General features: G+C 35.0%; 1 protein-coding gene across 1 annotated transcript in view; it reads right to left on the reverse strand.

The window, feature by feature from the left end:
• Positions 1–8,912: 8,912 nt before the first annotated feature.
• Positions 8,913–21,831, reverse strand: part of GABRA1 (gamma-aminobutyric acid type A receptor subunit alpha1) — a 58,214-nt gene continuing 45,295 nt past the window's right edge. Inside the window, exons 8-10 of the mRNA XM_025434773.3 lie at positions 20,696–20,848; positions 17,191–17,393; positions 8,913–11,779 (exon numbers count right to left, since the gene is read on the reverse strand). Of these exons, the coding sequence (XP_025290558.1) occupies positions 11,468–11,779; positions 17,191–17,393; positions 20,696–20,848 (668 nt within the window). The 3' untranslated portion in view covers positions 8,913–11,467. The remainder of the gene's footprint in view (positions 11,780–17,190; positions 17,394–20,695; positions 20,849–21,831) is intronic.

Below are 21,831 nucleotides of genomic sequence, written 5' to 3' on the forward strand. Positions count from 1 at the left end.
AGACAGAGAGAGAGAGAGAGAGAGAGAGAGAGAGGCAGAGACGTAGGCAGAGGGAGAAGCAGGCTCCTTGCAGGGAGCCTGATGAAGGACTTGATCCCCAATCCCGGGATCATGACCTGAGCCAAAGGCAGGCGCCCAACCACTGAGCCACCCAGGTGTCCCTTAAAAGCTACTTTATTGAGGTATGACTGATATACAAAAAGCTGTACATATTTAATGTATACAACCTGATGAGTTTGGTGATAAGTATGTACCTGTTAAATCATTGTCACACTCAATGCCGTAAGCAATTTCATTATTCTGTGTGTAAATATCCAGTTAGGGTTTTTTTGTAAAGGAGAGAGGAAGGTTTGTGTTAGTTACATAAAACTTAACTATTTGCAAGACTATTTCAAATGTTTACTAAGACCTTTCCCTTTCTGAAAGAAAAAAAAGTACACTATATTTTTCTTGGCCATCGTGCCCTCTGCCTCTGCCCTCTGTAAACTGAGTTTTCATGAGGAGAATGACACAGTAGTTTGTACTGATGAGTGTAATATTTATATTCTTACAAGTACAGTTTGAGTAATTATTTTCTTGCTAAGACTATTGCTAGCATTGTGATTCTTACTTTTGACAGAACGTATAAAAGAATCATCAACCTCTATACGACTTGACAAGGAAGTGTAATTCAAATAAATAATCTTTTAATAGCTTGGCGGGCTTTAGGAGATAAGACCTGTGTTTTGACTAGAAACCCTTTTCTATGTGCTTTCAATGGGGCAGTAAAAGAATTTAGTAATATCCTAATGCCATCTAATAGAAAATACTGCTTATTGAGATATCATATTATTTTTTAAGCCATCAAAATCATTTCCAGATATCCATGATTGCTAAATATAATTTGGGCCACTATTTGCATATTAATTTTGTTGTAGTTACATGAAACTTGTTGACATTTACAATAGAAGGATCTTCTCCCTAAACAAATGCCTGCAATAAAGCTTTAGTTGTCTCAGTAACACTGATACTACAATTGTTTAGATAATAACATGCAAATAGGACATTTTAGAAATAGCATTGACTGGGAAGTTGGAATCATACTTCAGATACCATCTCTACCATAAACTGCAAATTGGGTAATTCATGTCTCTGTGCTTTAGTGACATTGTCTATGAAATGAGGCTATTGGCCAGAATGTAGCTTTCAAGTTTCACGTCTTGCATTTTCATTCTTAAAGTAAGTGGATCTAATTCCTGGTATTCAAATGTTTAAAAATAACCCATTAAAGTTTATATGTAATACTTTGGGGGGAGAGTTTCTTCTTCTTTTTCTTACAAGTTAGTGTTACTTCTATATGTTGACATTCTTATTCAGTACCATCCATGACATAGGATTTCAGTAAGTGAAGGATTTTTTTTTTAAATGAAGGATTTTTGGATGATGACTAAAATGATTTGATTTTTTTAAAAAAGGAGATGGTGTGAATGTTAGTTTGGTCAAATGATACTATCTCCCTCTCAGTGAGACACAGTTTAAAGAGAAAACAATGCTTTTATTTATATTGTACCTTTATTAGGTTTTTAAACTTATCGTAAATAAAGCTTGTATGCTTTTGGATTTAGGAGAATTATTTGATTTCAAATGGTGGCATATGGAAGAGCTATTTATACCATTAAATAGGTTACTATACAATTATATATTACTGTGATAAAATCTTATAAATATACTATGGTTCATAGTCAACAGTTGTCAATACTTCAAGACTCAGAATCCCTTGTGTAATAGGTAATTAGTAAGTTTCTTAAATTGGAAGCTTTAACTCTTCCTTGTTTTGATATATCTGTTCACTATCTAGATCACTGACACATGAGGAGGAGCTTAATGACGAATCTACTTAAAAAATGTTGCTTAGAGAAAACATGTCTTCTTCTAGGTCTAGGAAAATCCATTTATGTTCCGGGTATTACTTTCCTAGGGCAACTGTAACTAATTTCCACAAAGCAGATGGCTTAAAACAACAGAAATTTATTTTCTCAAAGTTTTAGAGGCCAAAGTTAAAAGATTAAGGTAATCAGCAGAGCCACATACCCTCTGAAGGCTTTAGAGAGAGAAGTCTTTCTTGTCTCTTCAAGCTTCTGGTAACTTCAAGAATTCCCTGTGGCTGCATCATTCTGTTCTCTGCCTCTGTCTTCACACGGCCTTCTCTTCTGTATATGCTATATCTTCTGTCTGTGTCAAATCCCCCTCCTCATGCTTTTCTTATAATGACATAAAAAGACTTGTCACTGAATCTAAGACCAGATAATCTAGAATGACCTCATTTTGAGATCTTTAATTATGTCTGCAAAGACTGTTTTTCCAAATCAGGTCATATTCACAGGTTCTAGAGGTTAGGATGTGGACATATCTTTTTGTAGGTCATCATTCAACCGATTACATTTCCCCATATGTATGTTCGTAGAAAATCTTCTTTATTGGTCCTGGGAATGAGGCCCATGTGAACTCTGCTCAGCGGGGAACATGCCTCTCTCTCCCACTCCTGCCCTTCCTTTCCTAATCCACACCCCCACCTGTGCTTGCTCTCTCCCATTCTCTCTCAAATAAATAAATGAAATCTTATAAAAAATCTTCTTTATTCTATTACCCTGCATGCCATGTTTGTGTTCTTAAATCAGAGTTGTTCCTAGGGCAACACCAGTGTCAAGCACAGTTCCTGTTACATGTCGACTCATAACACATACCTGCTTAATGAATGGATTTCTTGAATACCCATAGCTTTCAACACCTTGATTGGATTAAACATTCTTTTGGTATCATTTCAGTTAAATATCTCTCTTCTCTGTAAAGTTTAATGACTAAAGATTAAGACAGTACAGTGGGAAGTTCAACATAAAAGAACAAGTTTATATTTTTATTTCTTATTAAGATTCAAGAAATGTATACTATAGTCTTGAATCCACTGTTAGCAGGGAACTTACCCATTATGGTTTCCAAAATATTTTTTATTTATAAAATAAAGGAGCTAATTTAGATGATAAGTCCACTTAAACTCATTAAAAGTGACCTACTTCTGATTTTGTTTCTAATCCTGGTTTGGCATTTTACAGCTATAAAACAACTGGTGAGTTCTATAATCTTTCTAAGCCTCCGTTTTCACATCCGTAAAATGAGAATTGTTATTAGTGCATCACAGCAATATGAAAATTAAAAGAAATGGTGTATCAAAATAATATAGTGTAATCCCTGACACTAAGAAAGCAATTCATTATTGGGAACCAGTAATTAGTGATGACTATTCCTGTTATATAATACAATGGCTTATTTTTCTATGGGAGTTTTGTTTAGGATCCATGGAATACACAGATATGATCGAACATCAAGATTTAACTTTATCCTGGGGCACTGGCCAAAATTTGTTGAAAAGAAAAAGTCTCTGGCAGCCCAGGTGGCTCAGCGGTTTAGCGCCGCCTTCAGCCTGATCCTGGCGACCCTGGATCAAGTCCTACATCGGGCTCCCTGCATGGAGCCTGCTTCTCCCTCTGCCTGTGTCTCTGCCTCTCTCTCTCTCTCTCTCTCTCTCTCATTGTGTGTGTCTCTCATGAATAAATAAATAAAATCTTTTTTTTAAAAAAAAGAAAAGAAAAAGTCTCTTTTCTTTGGGTCACATATCATTTTAATCTTATCTGAATAATCTCTTACTCAAGATTGTTTTTGAATGAAAAGTGTTCCTGAGAATACTTCTTTACTGGGTACTACCTAAGGCTTGAATTTAAAAAACAGTTTTGGCACATTATTTCTGTTTCTTCTATTTTTACAGTGGCCATGAAGGGAAGAAGCAGAACTTAATGTGGACAGCTGACCTCCAAATATGTGGATTCAGTTTCCACATGTCAACTAATCAACTCCCAATGGTAATCTGTGCAGAAATAGGACTGCTGAGGAACAGAGAATCACCAATATTAATAAAACCAAATTTAAATGTTTAACCTTTTAGTACCTGAATAACTTTTTTGTTTTTGTTTTTTTTTTCTGAATAACTTCATTAAAGAGAAGTGCTCAATAGTATTTTGAAGAGACCCTTTATTGCACCCCTCACCCTGCACTCATTGTGATGCCTGAAATTCTAATTCTATTCAACAGTGTCATTTCATAACCTTCAATGTGGGGAAGATCTAGGCAGTCTTTCATTATTGTGTACATATTTGCTACCTTCTATAACTAGATCATTTTGAACATAGATTGTACTTCATCTTTCAAGATTATACCCTTTTATAATAATTATAATATCCACAGACATTTTTCTGCTCTCAGATCAGTTGCAAACTGCAGCTCATGGTCAAGTGAAGAGAGCTGAAAACAGCAGGAGCAAATGGCACTGAATGACTTAAAAACAGCTGTACTAGAATATATAGAGAGGAATATAGTCTCGTTTGTAATGTCTGAAATTGAGTTTTCTCTTTAAAGGAAAATGCAATTTAATTTTCAAAAATATTTGAATTTTATTATGTAAGAAAAAAATCCTCTGTTTTAACATGTTCATTGAATTTTATTTCTTCATTTTACTTGTACTCACTTTTCCATTTGTGGGTGGAATTTATTATAGTTACTAGTTTTACATTGAATGAAACAAAATCTCTAAGATTTATTTCAATAAAATTTTGAATTCCTTGTCATTTACAGTAAAATGTATATACTTTCCGTAGTAAGGCCATCCTTTGTTGTTTAAATCCTCTTTTCCCTCCTCCTTACCCCCAAATATTGTTACTTTAGTTTTTTAAATAAAATTGTTGAACCCACAAACATAGGCTGTGAGTAATGTGGATATCACATGCAAATAATAAAATAATAATCCAAATTTGCTTTTGAGCTCCTCTAGTAACTATACCACCTCAAATATTTTTTTTAATTTTTATTTATTTATGATAGTCACAGAGAGAGAGAGAGAGGCAGAGACATAGGCAGAGGGAGAAGCAGGCTCCATGCACTGGGAGCCCGATGTGGGATTCGATCCTGGGTCTCCAGGATCGCGCCCTGGGCCAAAGGCAGGTGCCAAACCGCTGCGCCACCCAGGGATCCCGTTAAAAGACTTTTTGTTTATTTATCTGAGAGAGAGAGAGAGAGAGAGAGAGACAGCATGAATAGGGGTAGGGTCAGAGGGAGAGAGAAGCAGACTCCCTGCTGAGTGGGGAGCCTGATGTGGTACTTGATCCCAGGACCCCAGGCTTAAAACCTGAGCTGAAGGCAGACGCTTAACCAATTGAGCCACCCAAGTGCCCCTCACTTCAGTTTATTTCCAAGTCTAGATTTGCCCTTTAGATTTACTTTTTTAATAATTTCTATCTCTTTATTGAGATTCTCTATTTAATGTATTGGTGTCATAATACTCTTATGACTTGAATATAGCTTTTTGATTCTTCAAACACACTGATTATACTGCTTTGAAGTCAGCCCACTCTGAATGCTTTATTTTCCTCACCTTCCTGTTAAATTTCCATTTCTGGTTCTTCTGGTCTTCTGTTTGCTTTTAGGGGGATTGTAATTTATGATTACCTTCAGTATTAGTCTTCCCATTCATTTGCTTATAAGATTGCTACTGTACTTTCTAATAGTATCCACAGGTATGGAACTTCTGCATACCTTGCCCTAAATTAAGTAAGGATCTCTTCAGGAGGGAAAGTGTTTGTTAACACAGCTTGTCCTTCACTGGTAGCATTATTGCAAAACTGTGGATAAAAAGATTCATGAGTGTAATTCCCCATGAAAATATAGCATACAAACATTCTTGCAAAAGTTTCATTCCTATTTTGTTTTGAATAAAGACTCCTTACTTTGTTGCATAGCTTTCATTGATTTCTAGAGCCCTGAAATTGTTGTTTTAGAGAAACTGTCAAGTTTTATTTTATCTTGGGTAGGTGTATTTGTTCAGGTCTTTACTCTGCCATTCTAGCATTGTTCACATTAATTATTATAATTCCTGTTTCCTGCATAAATAAGGCTCAGCAGGAGCTGCCCAATGGTCCCTGTCAATATTTAAAGTGAGATCTCTGACTTCAGGGGCTCTTTATGCTAAGGTGGATACCAAACTGCCCATATGAACACCCTAGTCATCTCTAGCTTCTTTCAGATGAACTTTCCTTTTGATATGAAATGACTAATTGTGTTGTTTGTAATGTTTTATAAGATTATTATTTTTTCAAATAAGCATAGACCATTAGTCAAGGAAATCCAGTGTAAATTTTTTTAAAAGATGAGTTTTGAAAGCATCAGTGTTATAATGAAGGCAATATTACTTACATAGTGTTTTAGGCAAATCAACAGTCTTATATAAATTTCTTTATAACTACACTGCTTAAGGTAAGAACCAAAAAAAATATTATCCACAATTATATTTTGATGGACTATTGATGAAATCATTCCATAATAAATGTGCCACATGTTACAGTTAGAGAAATACAGATAAATTACCAACCCAAACCAGAAAGAATCTTAATACTTTACAGCCCCATGCAGATATCGAACTTTTTTTTTAAGATTTTATTTCTTTATTCATGAGAGACACAGAGAGAGAGGCAGAGACATAGGCAGATGCGAAGCATGAGCCCTGCAGTGAGCCCGATGTGGGACTCCCAGGACCCAGGGATCACGACCTGAGTCAAAGGCAGATGCTCAACCACTGAGCCACCCAGGTGCCCCTTGAACTTCTCTTTAGACCACAAATGTTTTGTTGAAAAATAATGTGACTTTAGAATATGTAGAAAAACAGAATTGTTTCAAATACAGTTTTAAAGTTTTCTCACTAAATAATGAGGAACACCTTCTCTTTCTCTGTGAAATAATTCTTGCACCAAACACAATACAGCTGATTAATTAATGATTATCAAATAAATATATTAATCTGTATAGATTTTCTGAAAAAGACTTTCTCATCAGTTGAGTTAGCCGAAGTCAGCTGGCTCATATATTTAACGAATACAATAGTTTCAAAAGTAGAGTTAAAAAGCATTTTTAGTTTTTTTGTTTGTTTGTTTTTAACACTGGAATACATGCAATAATACGTGGCCTCTTTCTCCACAAGGCACGAAATAGCTGCAGCTGAGGCTCAGGAGACAGTTTCTCACAGGCCTTAGCTCTTGCTTTCGTGTCATATTTGGTCTACATCATACACATATGTTATTTCTCTAGCAATAGACTTTGTGACTCTCTGAGTTAAGTGCTAATACATTACTATCATCTTTCAATGAAAGACCTGTCCCTTATCATCATCAGCCATTCCCAACAATCGGATGCCTCCTAAGTGAGTCATCTTTTAAAAACTCGCTCAGCTAACACTTTCATTTGAAGCTTACCCTTACACCACTTTCCAGGTTATAAATGCCCCATACCTTGTGCATTTATTGATAGATGTACATCTTGTTTAAAGTGTTGTAACTTCATGTTCACTTGGATTCTTTGTGAATTACAGCTTTCCAAGATCATCTTGTCATCTTCATTTCTATAATCTCAGTACCTACCACAGTAGCTGAGGGATTCTAAGAGGTCTCGTGTTAGATGGTAGTTCAATGGTTCACAATACATAGGGCCGGCATTATAACCCTGGGCCATTGACAAATAGTCCAGGACCACTTCAATTCTTCTTACAGTACAAGTTTTATCTTGGACAGGATTAGTTTCTACAGATATAACTATGTAACTTATGAAGAGTGCCAAGTTAGCCCTTAGCATCCTCTACCTACAGTATTTATATTATTATCTTTTCCTGATTCTCTTCCTCCTCTATCATAATTGCAATTTCCTTAAGGAAAAAAAGCCATGAAATATTTATGTCTACATCCCTATCATAGAGCACAATACTTAACACACAATAGAGACTTAGTGAATGTTATAAGAATTTAGTTTAATTAAATTAACATTTGGAGTTTATTTGACTGAAGTGTGGCTATAATGTAATGGAGTCAGATGCTTGTTCTTGTTGGTCACTAGAGTTGGAGATATTTTAAAAAACTCCAACAGAAGGTCTTAACAAACAGGTATAATGAAATTCAAACAGATGGTCAGCAATTATGCCAACTCCATTCTGATTTTGATTCCTAAGCTAATTACTGTGGTGAGCCCCGACATGGATATATTTTGATAGCCAAAATTACCATCGTTCACTACATTCGTTTTTTGTGAGAGCCAAGAAATCAATGAACGTGGATCCAGCTAGTTTATATGAACCATTTTATTTGGATTGAATATGAAATTTGGTTGGAGGATTTTAAAACGATTAATTTTGCTAAATCCTGAATCTTTTAAAAATTTTTTGAAGATTATTTGTAGAGACATAATTTGTTTTGTTTTTGCCTGGCCACCATCTGACACGGAAAGATTTTGCCTCATATAGTCTCGTCTGTAGAAACCAGGTACAGTTTAATGTCTGTCATAGAAATCATTTTTTTATTGTCTTTCAAATGATTACAAGTATTTTGTACTTTAATCTGACTTTGTGGTCAGTTTCTACAGACGAGACAGATTATATTCCTCAGATAGAAACACTGAGGAATATAATAGCTCCAGAGAAGCTTTTAAAATGACTATGCTCAGACTCCTCCCTCAAAACAAATGAGGTCTCTGCACAGTAGATCAGAAAGCAAATTTGCTGTTGACAAGATACTCTACTATCATTTCAGCATTTTGATTCTGTTCTATTTATGTTTTATAAATTTTGAGCTGAAGTTACCAGATACTGGGTGTTTAATAATTCCTCTTTTTAAAAGTGATTAATTTAAAAATCATAGCTTAGTCATACTTTTGATACAGCTTCAAAAATATTCTTGGTACTTTAGATCCTTGCTAGCACTTGGCACCTTATGGTGCTCCTACGTGAAAATGTTTAAAACAGGTCAATGGTAGGTCCTATTGATAATATGAAAAGAGAGTCAAGCATTCCATTTGGTTATTGAATAATGTTAGCTTTATTATTATAATAGAATACAGTATGACATAAAATTAAGAGCTTTTGCTAAACTCTGTAAAGCAATACATGCATCTGCCATAAACAACCTCGATTCATGTTAGGTTTTATTGCCACTTCACTGCACTAAGGTGCAATAAACATTCAGTGTCATCTTTTAAAAAATGTTCCTGGGAGTAAACAGGAACTGTCCTCTATAAGAGTGTATCTTTATTTTCAAGGAAGACTTAACTAGTATTACATGGTTTAGCAAAGCACTGTAGAAAAGCTACATAGAATAATTGGTCTTTGATAAACTGTGCAATCAATTTATACAATAGAATACTATCACACATACTAACAAACTAAGAAATGATAGAAATGCAATCATTGCATAGCAAAAAGCAGACTAATAAGAAATATTCACATCTAGTGAGCAAAATACAGACCAAATGTTATCCATGAGGAGCCTGGAAGATAAAATGCTCTTTATAAACACATTAGGTTAACGCCGAAAAATAACAGATATAAACAGCAACACAGAAGTTAGAGCCATATTTTATTTTATTTTCTATACATGATATCTACACATGATACCAGAGGATGAAATGTCCTTGGTTCAGTCTTTATTGGCCTAGCTCATTGAATTTAGGCAGGACCAAATCAAACAATAAAGCACATTTAAAAAGAAAACCAGAGTTTGCTTAGGAAAACACAAACTGTGTTTTTTCCTACATCATTGGATAGCAGCTTTTTGAAAGAAACATTGCTCAAAACTTGGGTACGGATCCCAACAGACTTATTTGGCAATTATGCTGATAGGTTTATGCTGTAGTATTCTAAATGTGGTTAGACTATGACCTGTGGATTCTGGATGCTAATTTTAAACATCTCTGAAATTCTGTCAGACAAAAGGAGACTTCAAAAATACCTTCTGAATAAATATTCATCTCTAAAACATCTGGGAAGTAATGAAACAGACCAGAATTTTTATAGGGAGTATTAATGGACCTCTTGTAGTTAAAGCCCTTACATAGTATACCTACAAATATATTGCTACAGTATAAATGAAATATAATAATGTTACTCAATAAAAGCTATTTCCTGTACATTCTTTCATGTGTTTTTATATTTAATGCTACATATGGTACAACACTTATTGAGATAGTTGGTATCAGCAATTATAGCAATAATATATTCTAGCTCCAACTAATGCTTTTCCATTTTCTTTCTATTTTACAAGAGCCTCAGATAGGGAAATGTGGCATGACTTGAGCAGAGAGCAACGGATTTACTACTGTACACCGGGCGATAGTTTGAAATTATAAGCTTTCTCTACATAAGCGGACTTTATACCCATCTGTTTAATTTCCATCTGATTCCCACAGGCTGTTCTGTTTTTAATTCAGGCTCTAAAGGTATTTCCATAGCACTTTACAACATTCTAACAGCTAAGAGCGGTGAGTCCTACACAATATTTTAAGAACATAACTTTAAAAAAGTAAAAAATGTACAATCTCATGCTGTATATTTACATATATAATTTATATATTCTATATTTGTTTACTAGTCATAAATTTCAATCTAAAGCTTTTAATGTACTGTTATATAAAATAATACATTCAACAATTCTAGAGCTTGCAAAATATGTTTGCCCCTCTAAGAACATCTTTTTATAATGAGAATCAAGTGATTATTGGACCCATGTGCTATCTGGATATAGACAGGGCAGCAAAGAAAGTATTTTTTAATTGTTTTATTTAATTTTTTTTTAGTTTTTAGTTTTTATTGAGTGTATGTCTCTGTTAAAATGATTCCTCATTGAATCTAGTGATAAAAGGTCAGATGATGGTGAAGTAGCCTATTTAAAGCATTTGTCTCTTTTGGACTAAATGTGCTTAACGGTAAGGAACTGCACGTTTGCGTATGCCATTTCCATGAATTTTAAAATAGCCTTTAACAACAGAGTAATGCATTAGCTATTTTTAAAAGGAGAAAAATTGGGGGTCTTCAGCTTTGGAAACAAAGTGTTAAAGCTATACATCAGTTTAAAAAACAAAACAAAATGTAAAGCACACTGAAGTTTGTGCAATAAAGACAATAGATTTTTAAAATTTCTTTCATTAAACATTTATAATTTATTCTTTGAAACACCTCCACATAAAAATATTTTTGACATATACAGTATCTTTTTTTAGAACATTTGGAAATATATATCTACAAATGACCTGGAGTTATAGAGTTAAGTTTTATTTTCCTTCTACTTTTCCCTACAGTCTGGACCTACTCACATACCTTTCCTCTCTCATTCTGTCTCCTTCTGTCGTGCTTTTTCTCTTTTGCTTCCTCTCAGAATCCTGTCTCTCAGCTATATGTTCTGCTTTGCTCTGGACTGCTGGACAGGGGTCTGTTGTTCTTCTATGAATTATGGAAATAAGGAAACCTTCAAATTCTTTAAGACAGAGGCAATAAAGCAGGTGGGAATCACTGCGTTGAGAACAGAAAGCAATTCCCAGTGCAGAGGACTGAACAACAGGATGTGAATAAAAGGACCTATTGATGTGGGGTGGGGGCTTTTAGCTGAGGCTCTCTGTTTAAATATGTAGCCCAATAGACCAAGTTAAAGATTCCAAATAGCAGCGGGAAAGCTATTCTTGACAGTCGGTCAATTTTGCTGACACTGTTAAAGGTTTTCTTGGGTTCTGGTGGTTTTGTTTCCGGCTTGACTTCTTTTGGTTCTATGGTTGCACTTTTAGCAATCGTGGCTAAGCCAGGGTCACCCCTGGCCAAATTAGGGGTGTAGCTGGTTGCTGTTGGAGCATAAGTGTTGTTTTTCTTAATGAGAGGATCTTTCACTTTCTTTGGCTGTAGAAGGAAAGAGTAAAAGCATTTCGTTCAGTAGACTGTGGTAAGGAAGTTTATACGTTGCTAAGTAAAGTGACCTTTACTTTGAAATCCAAATCTATGCTTTATTTAAATTGTAAGAAATATAATGTATGGCTGTATTATTGAGACAAATTAAAAATGCAGACACAAATGCCCAGTTATAAATTTGACAAGTTAGAGCATCTAACCATACAGTGATTATAGCTAACAATAAATATGTATCCTGGACTTGAATCTTGCTAAGACCAAATCTTAAATGTTCTCACCACAAAAAAGAAATGGTAACTATGTGACAGGATAGAGATGGTAATGGATGCTATGGTAGTAATCTCTTCACAACATATAAATATCATATCAACCACATTGTATATCTCAAACTCACACAATGTCATGTGTCACATATTTCAATAAAGCTGGAAAAGAAGGGCACAGTATTTTCCAGGATTTCCCATCAAGAGGTAATGTGATGTCAGTTTAGGAGTCTATCCTCAAGAAGCTTTGTAGCCTCAGCCTTTACCCTCTAGAAACATGTTACTGCCACATGAAGAAGCCTGGACTAGAGACTGGGAGACCAGAGACCAGCCAGTATCAGGCCCCAGATGAGTGAGAGGCCATTGTGGATGCTTCCCCCTGGTGGAGCCTCTAGTTTTCTGCAAGCATGTTAGTGAGCCATATCCTACTCATGGAAGTACCACCAGGTTGTTCCCAGACCCAAAGGCCTGGTGGTTACTTTAGGGCACTAAGTTTTGGAGTGGTTTGTTTTGCAGCAATAAGTTGCTGAGTCAACTGTTATTTGCTCCTTCTCCTCATGTTGCAAGTGGATTGATAAAGCAGAGTTTTTCAGGGTATCCTGAAGTCAATTTTTGTTCAACGTCAGCTGCTTGTCAGTGTTATCTGTGCAATGAGTCACAACTGCAGCATTTCTTGGGGTTTCTGTCATATGGAAATTTCTAAAAAATGAAGTGAATCATTGTTTACAACTATGTGGTCTGATACAATTGCCACCAGTCATTTGCAACTACTGAGGACTTCAAATGTGGCTAGTCTGAGATGTGTATAAGTATAAAATATGTATAGGATTCTGAAGGCCTACTATAAAAAAAGAGAAAAAAGTAATATATCTCCTTAATAGTGTTTTTTATTGTTTACATATTGTAAGTATAGTATTTTTGATATGTTGGTTAAAAGCATATTATTATCACTAAATTCTATACCTGAAATTAATATCATACTGTATGTTTACTAACTAGAAATTAAATAAAAACCTGAGAAAGAAAAAAAGAAAAAATCAGCTTCACTGGTTTGTACCTTTAAAACAAAGTTATTAGAAAATTTTAGATTACATATTGCTCACATATTTCTGCTGGACAGCACTAGCCTAGGAGGGTAGTTCTCATTCTTTTGTGCACACTACACCACTAGTTAAAATTTTTAAGAACAAATATGTCTTGGGCACAGCTATATTTTGAATTGGAATTCCTCAGAAGTAGAGCCTTGCTACTGATTACTGCAAAAGGGTATACAGAAATACTTATGAGCAGCTAAACTTGACCAACCAGGCTCAATGCTCTCTGAATAATTTGTATTTTTATTATTGAATCAGAATAAAATATTACTACCAGATCTGCTGCTTTTCACAAAGCACACTAGTCAGGAATTTTAACAGGTTAATTTCTTTATTATCCAGCCCTGTGATCTATCTGCTACCTTTTTCCCCCTCTCTGAATCCTTAAGAATTACATTAGGACAACAAAAAAAAAGCCCAGAATTTTTTCTTTCTGGTATTACATTTTTAAAAGTAAGGCCACTTATTCGAAGTGTACTCCTATCTTATAGTGAAGACAGATTTGGTTAAGTTTTATGAAGTTGACAGAAATTTGCATAATTATTTGTAAAAAATAAAGCAAGAAAAAATGATTCTTTCAAATGTCAAAATTATACAGGTCAAAAATAGATATGGTTTACTAAGTCACACAAAGACTAATACCATATGATTTCACTTATATGTGGAACTAAAAAACAAAACAAATGAATAAATAAACACAAAGCAGAAACAGATCCATAAATACAGACAGCAAATTGCTGGCTGCCAGAGGGGAGGGCATGGAGGTGGATGGGCAAAACGGGTGAAGGGGAGTGAGAAATACAGGCAGGCTTCTGGTTATGGAATTAGCACATCATGGGAGTAAAAGGCATAGCATGTGGAACAGAGTCAATGATATTGTAATAGCACTGTATGGTGACACATGTGGTGAGCACAGCATTAATGCATAGAGTTGTGGAATCACTATGTTGTACACCTGAAACGAATGTAACATTTTGTCTCAACTATACTGGAATAAAAAAAATAGATAGGATTTATTTCAATGCAATTAAACTGCCAAATTGAACTTGTATTAGTCCATTTTCCTTTAACAAATAAGACTTCTAACATTACAGACTACATGAAAAAGCATACATGTCCTTTAGATAAAATGGTATGTACTCCGTTGCTGAAGAGAGGCAGTAGGTTCCAATCTAACCAAAACTTGTTGAGTGACAGACATCCTGTTAGATAAATTGAAATGAATAATCTGCAGCAGGGATAATTCTTGGAGAAGAGTTTGTATTATTAATAAATTTCATTTCTCCCAGTGCCAAATTATGATAATATTCCAGTACTAAAGTTTCTCAAGTTAAGTGCCTTTATTTGCAAAATATGTTGAATAAAATATTGAGAAATATCTGGTTGGCTTATTTGGGAAAGAATACTTAATAATCTTCTTTAATCTTTGAGAATGTTGAGCTCCTCCATATTCTTTAAAAAAACTGATATTTCTTTCAGCAATTTACCATACGAGAATGCATCTTAAGCAGGCTCCTGAAGGCTCACTTGTTAATGTGATGCCTTACAAAAAAATTTTTTTTTCAAGTTACACCATGTCAGAGATTGAAAATTTAACTCTCCTGAAAACACTCACCTGGTCATAGAAAGCATATTTTATTCATACTCTCTGAATGTCAACATGAGACCTGGATCACACTGTGCTCACACTCCCTATAATAAGTAAATCAAACCAGTAAAGCCCTGGGGAAGGTTTTTAGAGGCATAATTTACAGAAAATATTATCTTTCTCATTAGGATGAGAGATATAGATGAATTATTGATAAATAATATATGTGTATGATAATGATAATGATAAATAATATATGATACAACTCTACCTAACATCTATATTTTTATACTGAATAACATGGACTGTAGATTAATAGAGATCAGAGTATTTTCTTTGAGACATGAATACAGGGTCTGACCTGTATCACCTTCATTAGATGTAAATACTCCAGAGATAAATATAAATTGAACGGTGAGTTCAATCATACCTCAACCTAAATTCTATGCTTTCCAGACCAAATTCATCTAACGAGTTACTAATAACTGATACTGATGAGAAAGAATCAGAAAGACACTGGCCTCTGGCAACAAAGAAAATATTAAGATAGAAAAGCAATTTTCCCCAATGTTGGCACATCACTTTCCACCTAAATATCAACCATGTTTAGATATCACCAATTCTGAAGCACTTTAGCAGACTATTTCAGTGATTCTAAGATATGCATTTAAAAATGTTCACATCTGGGGCAGCCCCGGTGGTGCAGCGGTTTGGCGCTGCCTGCAGCCTGGGGTGTGACCCTGGAGACCCGGGATCGAATCCCACATCGGGCTCCCCGCAGGGAGCCTGCTTCTCCCCTTGCCTGTGTCTCTACCTCTCTGCCTCTCTCTCTCTGTGTCTATGAATAAATAAATAAAATCTTTAAAATAAATAAATAAATAAATAAATAAATAAATAAATAAATAAATAATAAAAAATGTTCACATCTATGACTCTGGGCTATGTCTTATAATTGGTAGTTTTATATGATGTCTTATAATTGGTCCTATGATTAACCATTCTCCATGTATGGTTCTCTCCCCTTTGGGCTGTCCTTCTACTCTAGGACAAATGGAGACCATCAATGGCTAAAGTAAGCATCTGATAATCATTCTGTCCTCACTCTCTTACTCCTCTCTCCAACTGGTATGTGCAATCCCTTTGTCTTGTCTCTTCTCTCTATGGAACCTGAGCCAAGGTCCTGGTTTGCAAATTCAGATTTTTTTTTTTAAATACTTGGCAAGTATGTTTCAAGGCAAGTGAATTTTGAGAGCTTGGTTCCTGTTGGCTGCCATAGTGCGTTCTACACAGAACTTTCTTTTGCTTTTTACTTGTGTAGGAGATTATCAGGGTGTTAGCTGATTCATCCGTGCCTGAAGGGTATATCTAAAGGAGCTTTTACTTGGCAGCATATTTTCTTTCTTACTTTTGCATATATTAATGGCTCATCTTATAGTCAGTAACACACTATAAATTAGTTTAAATATGGTAGATGTTTCCACTGCAAAAGATTCTCTTTTATAGTATGTCTGTAGAGCTATGAGGAAAACACCATTAAATTAATTTCTTTACTATAGACTTTCAGATTCTTAAATACCCTGTGACTCTGTGATATGCAGCATTATTCAAGTGTATTCAACCACAGAACTTTATTCTTTGAGACTATTTCATAAGACTAGTACTCCCAGGAATAGAATTTGGGAAAAAGCTGCTACAGAGTGATTCCTCCTAGATTATTTCTAGATGTTTTACAATCTCTGTGTCTCTGACTTTGACCTTCTTTCCATCATCCCAAGGCTCGCTTACATTTTGACATATTTTTCCTTCAAGCCACAGGAGTAGAAATATCCTCCACACATGTGCTTTAAAATACACTCTAAAATAGGTTCTAATTTAGGCAAGCAGTAATGAGCTTGACTTAATAATTTTCTACAATGAAGAATTTTTCTGTGACTTCCTTGTATGATCCTTAAAGCAAACCTCTAATTTGGAAAGGAAATATATTCCTTGTCCTTTACTTAACTGAAAATTGGTGAAAATGCATTTTGTAAACTCAATTCAATTGAGACATTAGATTAATAATATTTATGACCAAAGTGATTAGGCTCAGAAATCAACCAAAAGACAATGATTTTCAAGTTCAAATTATAATGGCATAACTTTATTTGCTCCCAATGTCAAGTTGATTAAAATTGTTCTCAGAGACCATAGGAAAGCAGTTTTGAGTAGGACTGTTTACCTTCATCTCTCCTTTATCTCTTTCACTCTACTCTGTATACTGGCCCACTTAAACAACCTCTCTCTTGAGCACTGCCAAAATTACCATAGCATACAGTCACTTACGATTTAAGAAACATAGAATCCTCATTACCTAGTCTCTGCATTCTTCATCCATCCCTTGAGGTCCAAACATGCCATCTCACAGGTTTAGTAAGACATACCGGTGATACATACCACAGGGGATATTAAAGTACTTACCTTTTCTGGAACCACGCTTTTGCCATCCCATGCATAACCTCTCTTGGTGAAATAATTGACTGTGGCAAACTCAATCAGAGCCGAGAAGACAAAGGCATAGCACACTGCAATGAACCAATCCATAGCAGTGGCATAAGCCACCTTAGGGAGGGAATTTCTGGCACTGATACTCAAAGTTGTCATGGTGAGCACAGTTGTTACTCCTGTAAAGAAAGAAATGAAGTAAGGTTCACACTATAAAATTTGATCACTGGAGGTCAGCCTACTTGTGCAAAGGGAAACCAGCAGGACCACAGATACACTGTGTTTTTTAGTTCATCCCATTTTGGTTTGGGATGGATGCGTTTGCATTTCACAGTGTGGTGGGATTGAGGGGGACCTCTTGGAGGGATAGATTGCTCTGCTATTGAGAAGCTGTGAATGTTGTGAGTTCCTTTAAATGGGCACATTGAATAGGGTATCCTGAGCAGGAAAGGAAATTATACTATCTCATTGTCCCCAACTATTTAAACAGAAAGCGTAGATCTTTACTGTCTCTGATAACACAAGAAATTGCTGGGTCCTCAGCTCTGTTTAATATTCTATCTGTATATACTAAATGTATAAACCAAGAAGCCCATAGCTTCTTGTTAATCAATAATTGATAGGTAATTGAATTATTTTAGGATAATATTTTGTTATATATTCTGCTTTTATACTATCTTTTCCCCCTAATTCTGACACAGCTCCTTTTTTGAAAGAACTCCTGAAATGTGTTGCATGTCACTTGCTTGAGGCCACATGGCACAGAAATGGCAAAACAAAAATTTGAGCACAAGCTTCTCTGATTCAAATGTCCATAAGCTTTCCCTTTCTCTGTTAATGCTGCCTCATCTGGCCCTATTCTGCGAATCCATCCCCAGTGATTAAAGTTATCAATATTCAAAGCAGTTTTCAAGTCAGTTGCTTTTAGATTATTTAGATTATTAGTATATGTGTGCATTATAATAGAATATTGTAATATACCTTGTAAGCCATTTGAAAATATATTAATTAATTCACCCAATAGGCTGCATAGTATGGAAGAACTTCTAACCTCTTCCAGTGACTAGTCCCAACCTCACCATCTCCTAGCACTAATAGGTAAAAGCATTTTAAAGATGATAAATTATTGCTGTGGAAGATACCGTCATCTGATGTATCTAAAACTCTTATCTATAACTACCCTTTTTGATTAATTTTTAGAGAATCAGCAGTGTTACACAGCTGGTAGGTGGTTGATTTTTCTAAGCTGCTTTAAACCATCTAATAGTCCCTAGTTTCCCATGAATTTTTAAGGTAGATGATCTTTGTAACTATGTTAGGAAGTGATAAGATTAAGAAGAAACACAAAGACTTTTGTTAAATCATATTTTGGAAACATGGTCACAGATGTAGGGAATAGACTTAAACTTTGGCGGTGTTACAGAAAGGTCTGGGGCATTATCTGTATTATACAACCAACAAATGGTTTAAAGAAATATTGGCTGGTAAACAGCCCTTAAATTTACATATCAATATTAACTTGAGCAAAGAGCAAAGGTAATTAATGTTGGTATTTGGGGAACAGAACAACCCAGTTTCAAATCCCAGCTCTGTAATTGCTGAATGACCTTGGGAAAATTGCCTCACAATTCTGAACTTCTGTTGGTTTTTCAAAAAATTATTTCTTTGTAAATTAATTTTAATAAGTCTAACTCAGAGGGCTGAGTATTAAATAAAATGCTGTAATAAAGTGTTTAGCATTGAGCCTGATACCAAGAACAAAGTTAATGGCTATTATTATTGACAACTTCAGTCCTTGTTAATAAATCTCTGCTACGATGAATTCCTTTTTTTTTTTTCAAATTTTGGTTCATGTAGGCAACTGTCAGAAGTAATTTGGGAATGAGTGTTCTTAAACTAAATATATCCATAAATTAAAAGTAAGAATAGCATAAAGGGAAGAGAGAGAGAGAGTGTGTGTGTGTGTGTGATATCTTACAATTCCTGCTATAAGTACAGGGAAAAGAACAAAAATGTGTTGAGCTCATCAACTGAGTTCCAAGAACTCAACCTGACAATTTACATATTTTATTCTTCTCACTTAATCTTTTAAACAGTACTATTTTACTTTAATTGCCTTCTCAATTGAATCTTAGAAAAGTGAAGATTGAACCTAAAACTTGTATCTACCTGGCAGCAAAATTACATAATCACACATTGCCTCTAAATGACAGAGCATGACCATCAAGAAGATGATGTTTGAAGACATAAGAGACTTCAGCTTTGTTGCATTCTGGATGCCTTATAATAAGCTGTTACTCTGTACAACTTTTTTTTTCTTTTTCCCTTGTGTATTTTTTCTTTAAGTATATATGACCCTCTCAGGCATCTAACGTAGCACAGAAGAATGTGCTGAGTTGAGACTAAAAACAATAGAAACATGTGCACTAAGTAAATGTTAAAAGGCCAAAGGCCTTGAGAAACTGTATTTGTGATTGTACTGAACGAAAAACATTAGAAATATATAACTTGAAACAAGGAAATATTTGCCACAATTGAGTTTACAGATATGTAGTTTATGTTCACCAAAAGGGCATGAGTTGGCTGAGATATCCGATTGTTGAAAATGTTAAGAGCAAGATTTTTAACTTATAAAACATTTCAAAATGCTTTAGATAATTTCCAAAAAGGAAAGGTAGGATTTTTTAGGGTAAGAAGAGAGGAAGAGTTAGCATTAAAAAAAAAAAAAATCCTTTTCACTATAGTGCTATTATTCATTCCACAAAAATAAACATAAAACATAAAATGTGCTATTTTTTTCAATTTCCAGTGAATAAAATGTTCACACTGAATATGCATACAGAAACACGTATCTTGACAAGAGTTCAATCTTCAGTTCTAGTAAGTGTCTTCAACACTAGTAAATACTAACAAATGGTAATAAAAAAAAAAGAGTTTGAAATGAACTACTTTTTTTGCTCTGCAACTGGGATCATTCTGGATCTTCATATACCTGTGTTCCTAGACTACTTGTGAGAGCAAAGATGTGGTTTCCAACCTGGAAGCACTTTGCTAAGTTCAGAAGAAAAAACTATTTTCTGGGCATTTGCAGCAAAGTCTTGCTTTTTTCCCTGAGATAACTGATTTTTCAGACCTTGGCTGTTATTAAAGAATGATACCATAGGGATCTCTGCACATGATAATCCTCAGTTTAGATTATAAACTTAAGCTTTTTATTCGGTAGTAAAGAGTCTTAAACATAGCGTGGGCCTAGTTGATATTTACATGCATCTATTTACATGCATTAAAAACAGCTTGCTATTTAAAGAAAGAGTTTTTAAAAATCACACCATAATGAAAATGAAATGGTAATTCTTTGAACCTTCTTTCTACTGGGCTAACTTCAGATTTTAACCCATGATTATTGTTTCATTCAATTTACAACATCACCAATATAACTTGTCCTCCAGACCCTTGCCTGCATGTCCTGATTGTCACTTACCAAAGACAGTCCTCGCTGGTACAGACTCTCTGTTGAGCCAGAACGAGACTTGGGAGAGAATGACTGTCATTATGCATGGCAGATATGTTTGAATAACAAAATAGCCAATCTTTCTCTTCAAGTGGAAATGAGTGGTCATAACAACATATTCTCCTAGAGGGTGAAACAGACAGTAAGGTGAGCAATTTGACCTTGAAAAGAAGTTATCTCCAGATTTTTCAAACAGCAGCAAAAACCTAGACTTAAGTCATCCTTTCTCTATGTGGCATTTGGTTCCTGAAGAGAAAACATTTATCCAGGAAAGAACGGAGACATTATAAAAATACCAAAAAGGGTTCGAGGATGAGACTGAGGTGCCAGAGATCTCATGGATATTGCTGCATCCTTATCCTGGTACATCACACATTTATGAGACATAGCTGAGCATCTATTTACAGATTGGCTTTAATGACCAAGAAGGCAATGTGCAAGATCCTGATGACACATACTAATGGATTAGAACAGACCAAATCCCCAGTTTACCACAGCGGAAGACATTCAGGCTATCTAATGAAGTAGCTTTGATGTCCAAGTTAGGGGAATTCCAGTTCTCACACCACACTTCCTTTTAGCAGCTCTGTGGCCCTGGGTAAGTTATTTAATTTAGCCTGATCTTTGGAATGAGGAGAGTGGGTTAGAACCTAGGGTTTCTCAAAATTTATTTTGAGGAATACCTTCATCAGAATCACTTGGGAAGGTTCTTCAGGTCCCACCTAGATACACAAACCACTCTCTAAGAGAGGCCAAGGAAAATCCACTTCAATATAGCTTTTGAACCTGTCCCAATTCCTAGCTTGGGTTAGGAAACAGTGGACTACCTGGGCACACTTCATGATCTTTGTATACATCAAAGTCTGATTTCATTTGGAGATCCAAAGTGATAGATATACAACCCGAATTATAGGAGTTTTCTTTTTTAAATTGATGTTATATTTCCTCAATTGTAAATCGTAGAAACTTTTAGCTTTATCCATTCTCAATATATATTTAGCCATCTGTGGGTGGGCAGGAGAGAAATGTGTATTCATACTAAGAAAACATCACTTTCTTTGGTATTCACCAAACTTTTTCCTTCCCTTCATCTAAAAAATTTCCCC

Source organism: Canis lupus, chromosome 4 (genome assembly GCF_003254725.2).
Source record: "Canis lupus dingo isolate Sandy chromosome 4, ASM325472v2, whole genome shotgun sequence".
In the NCBI taxonomy this organism is placed as follows: Eukaryota; Metazoa; Chordata; class Mammalia; order Carnivora; family Canidae; genus Canis; species Canis lupus.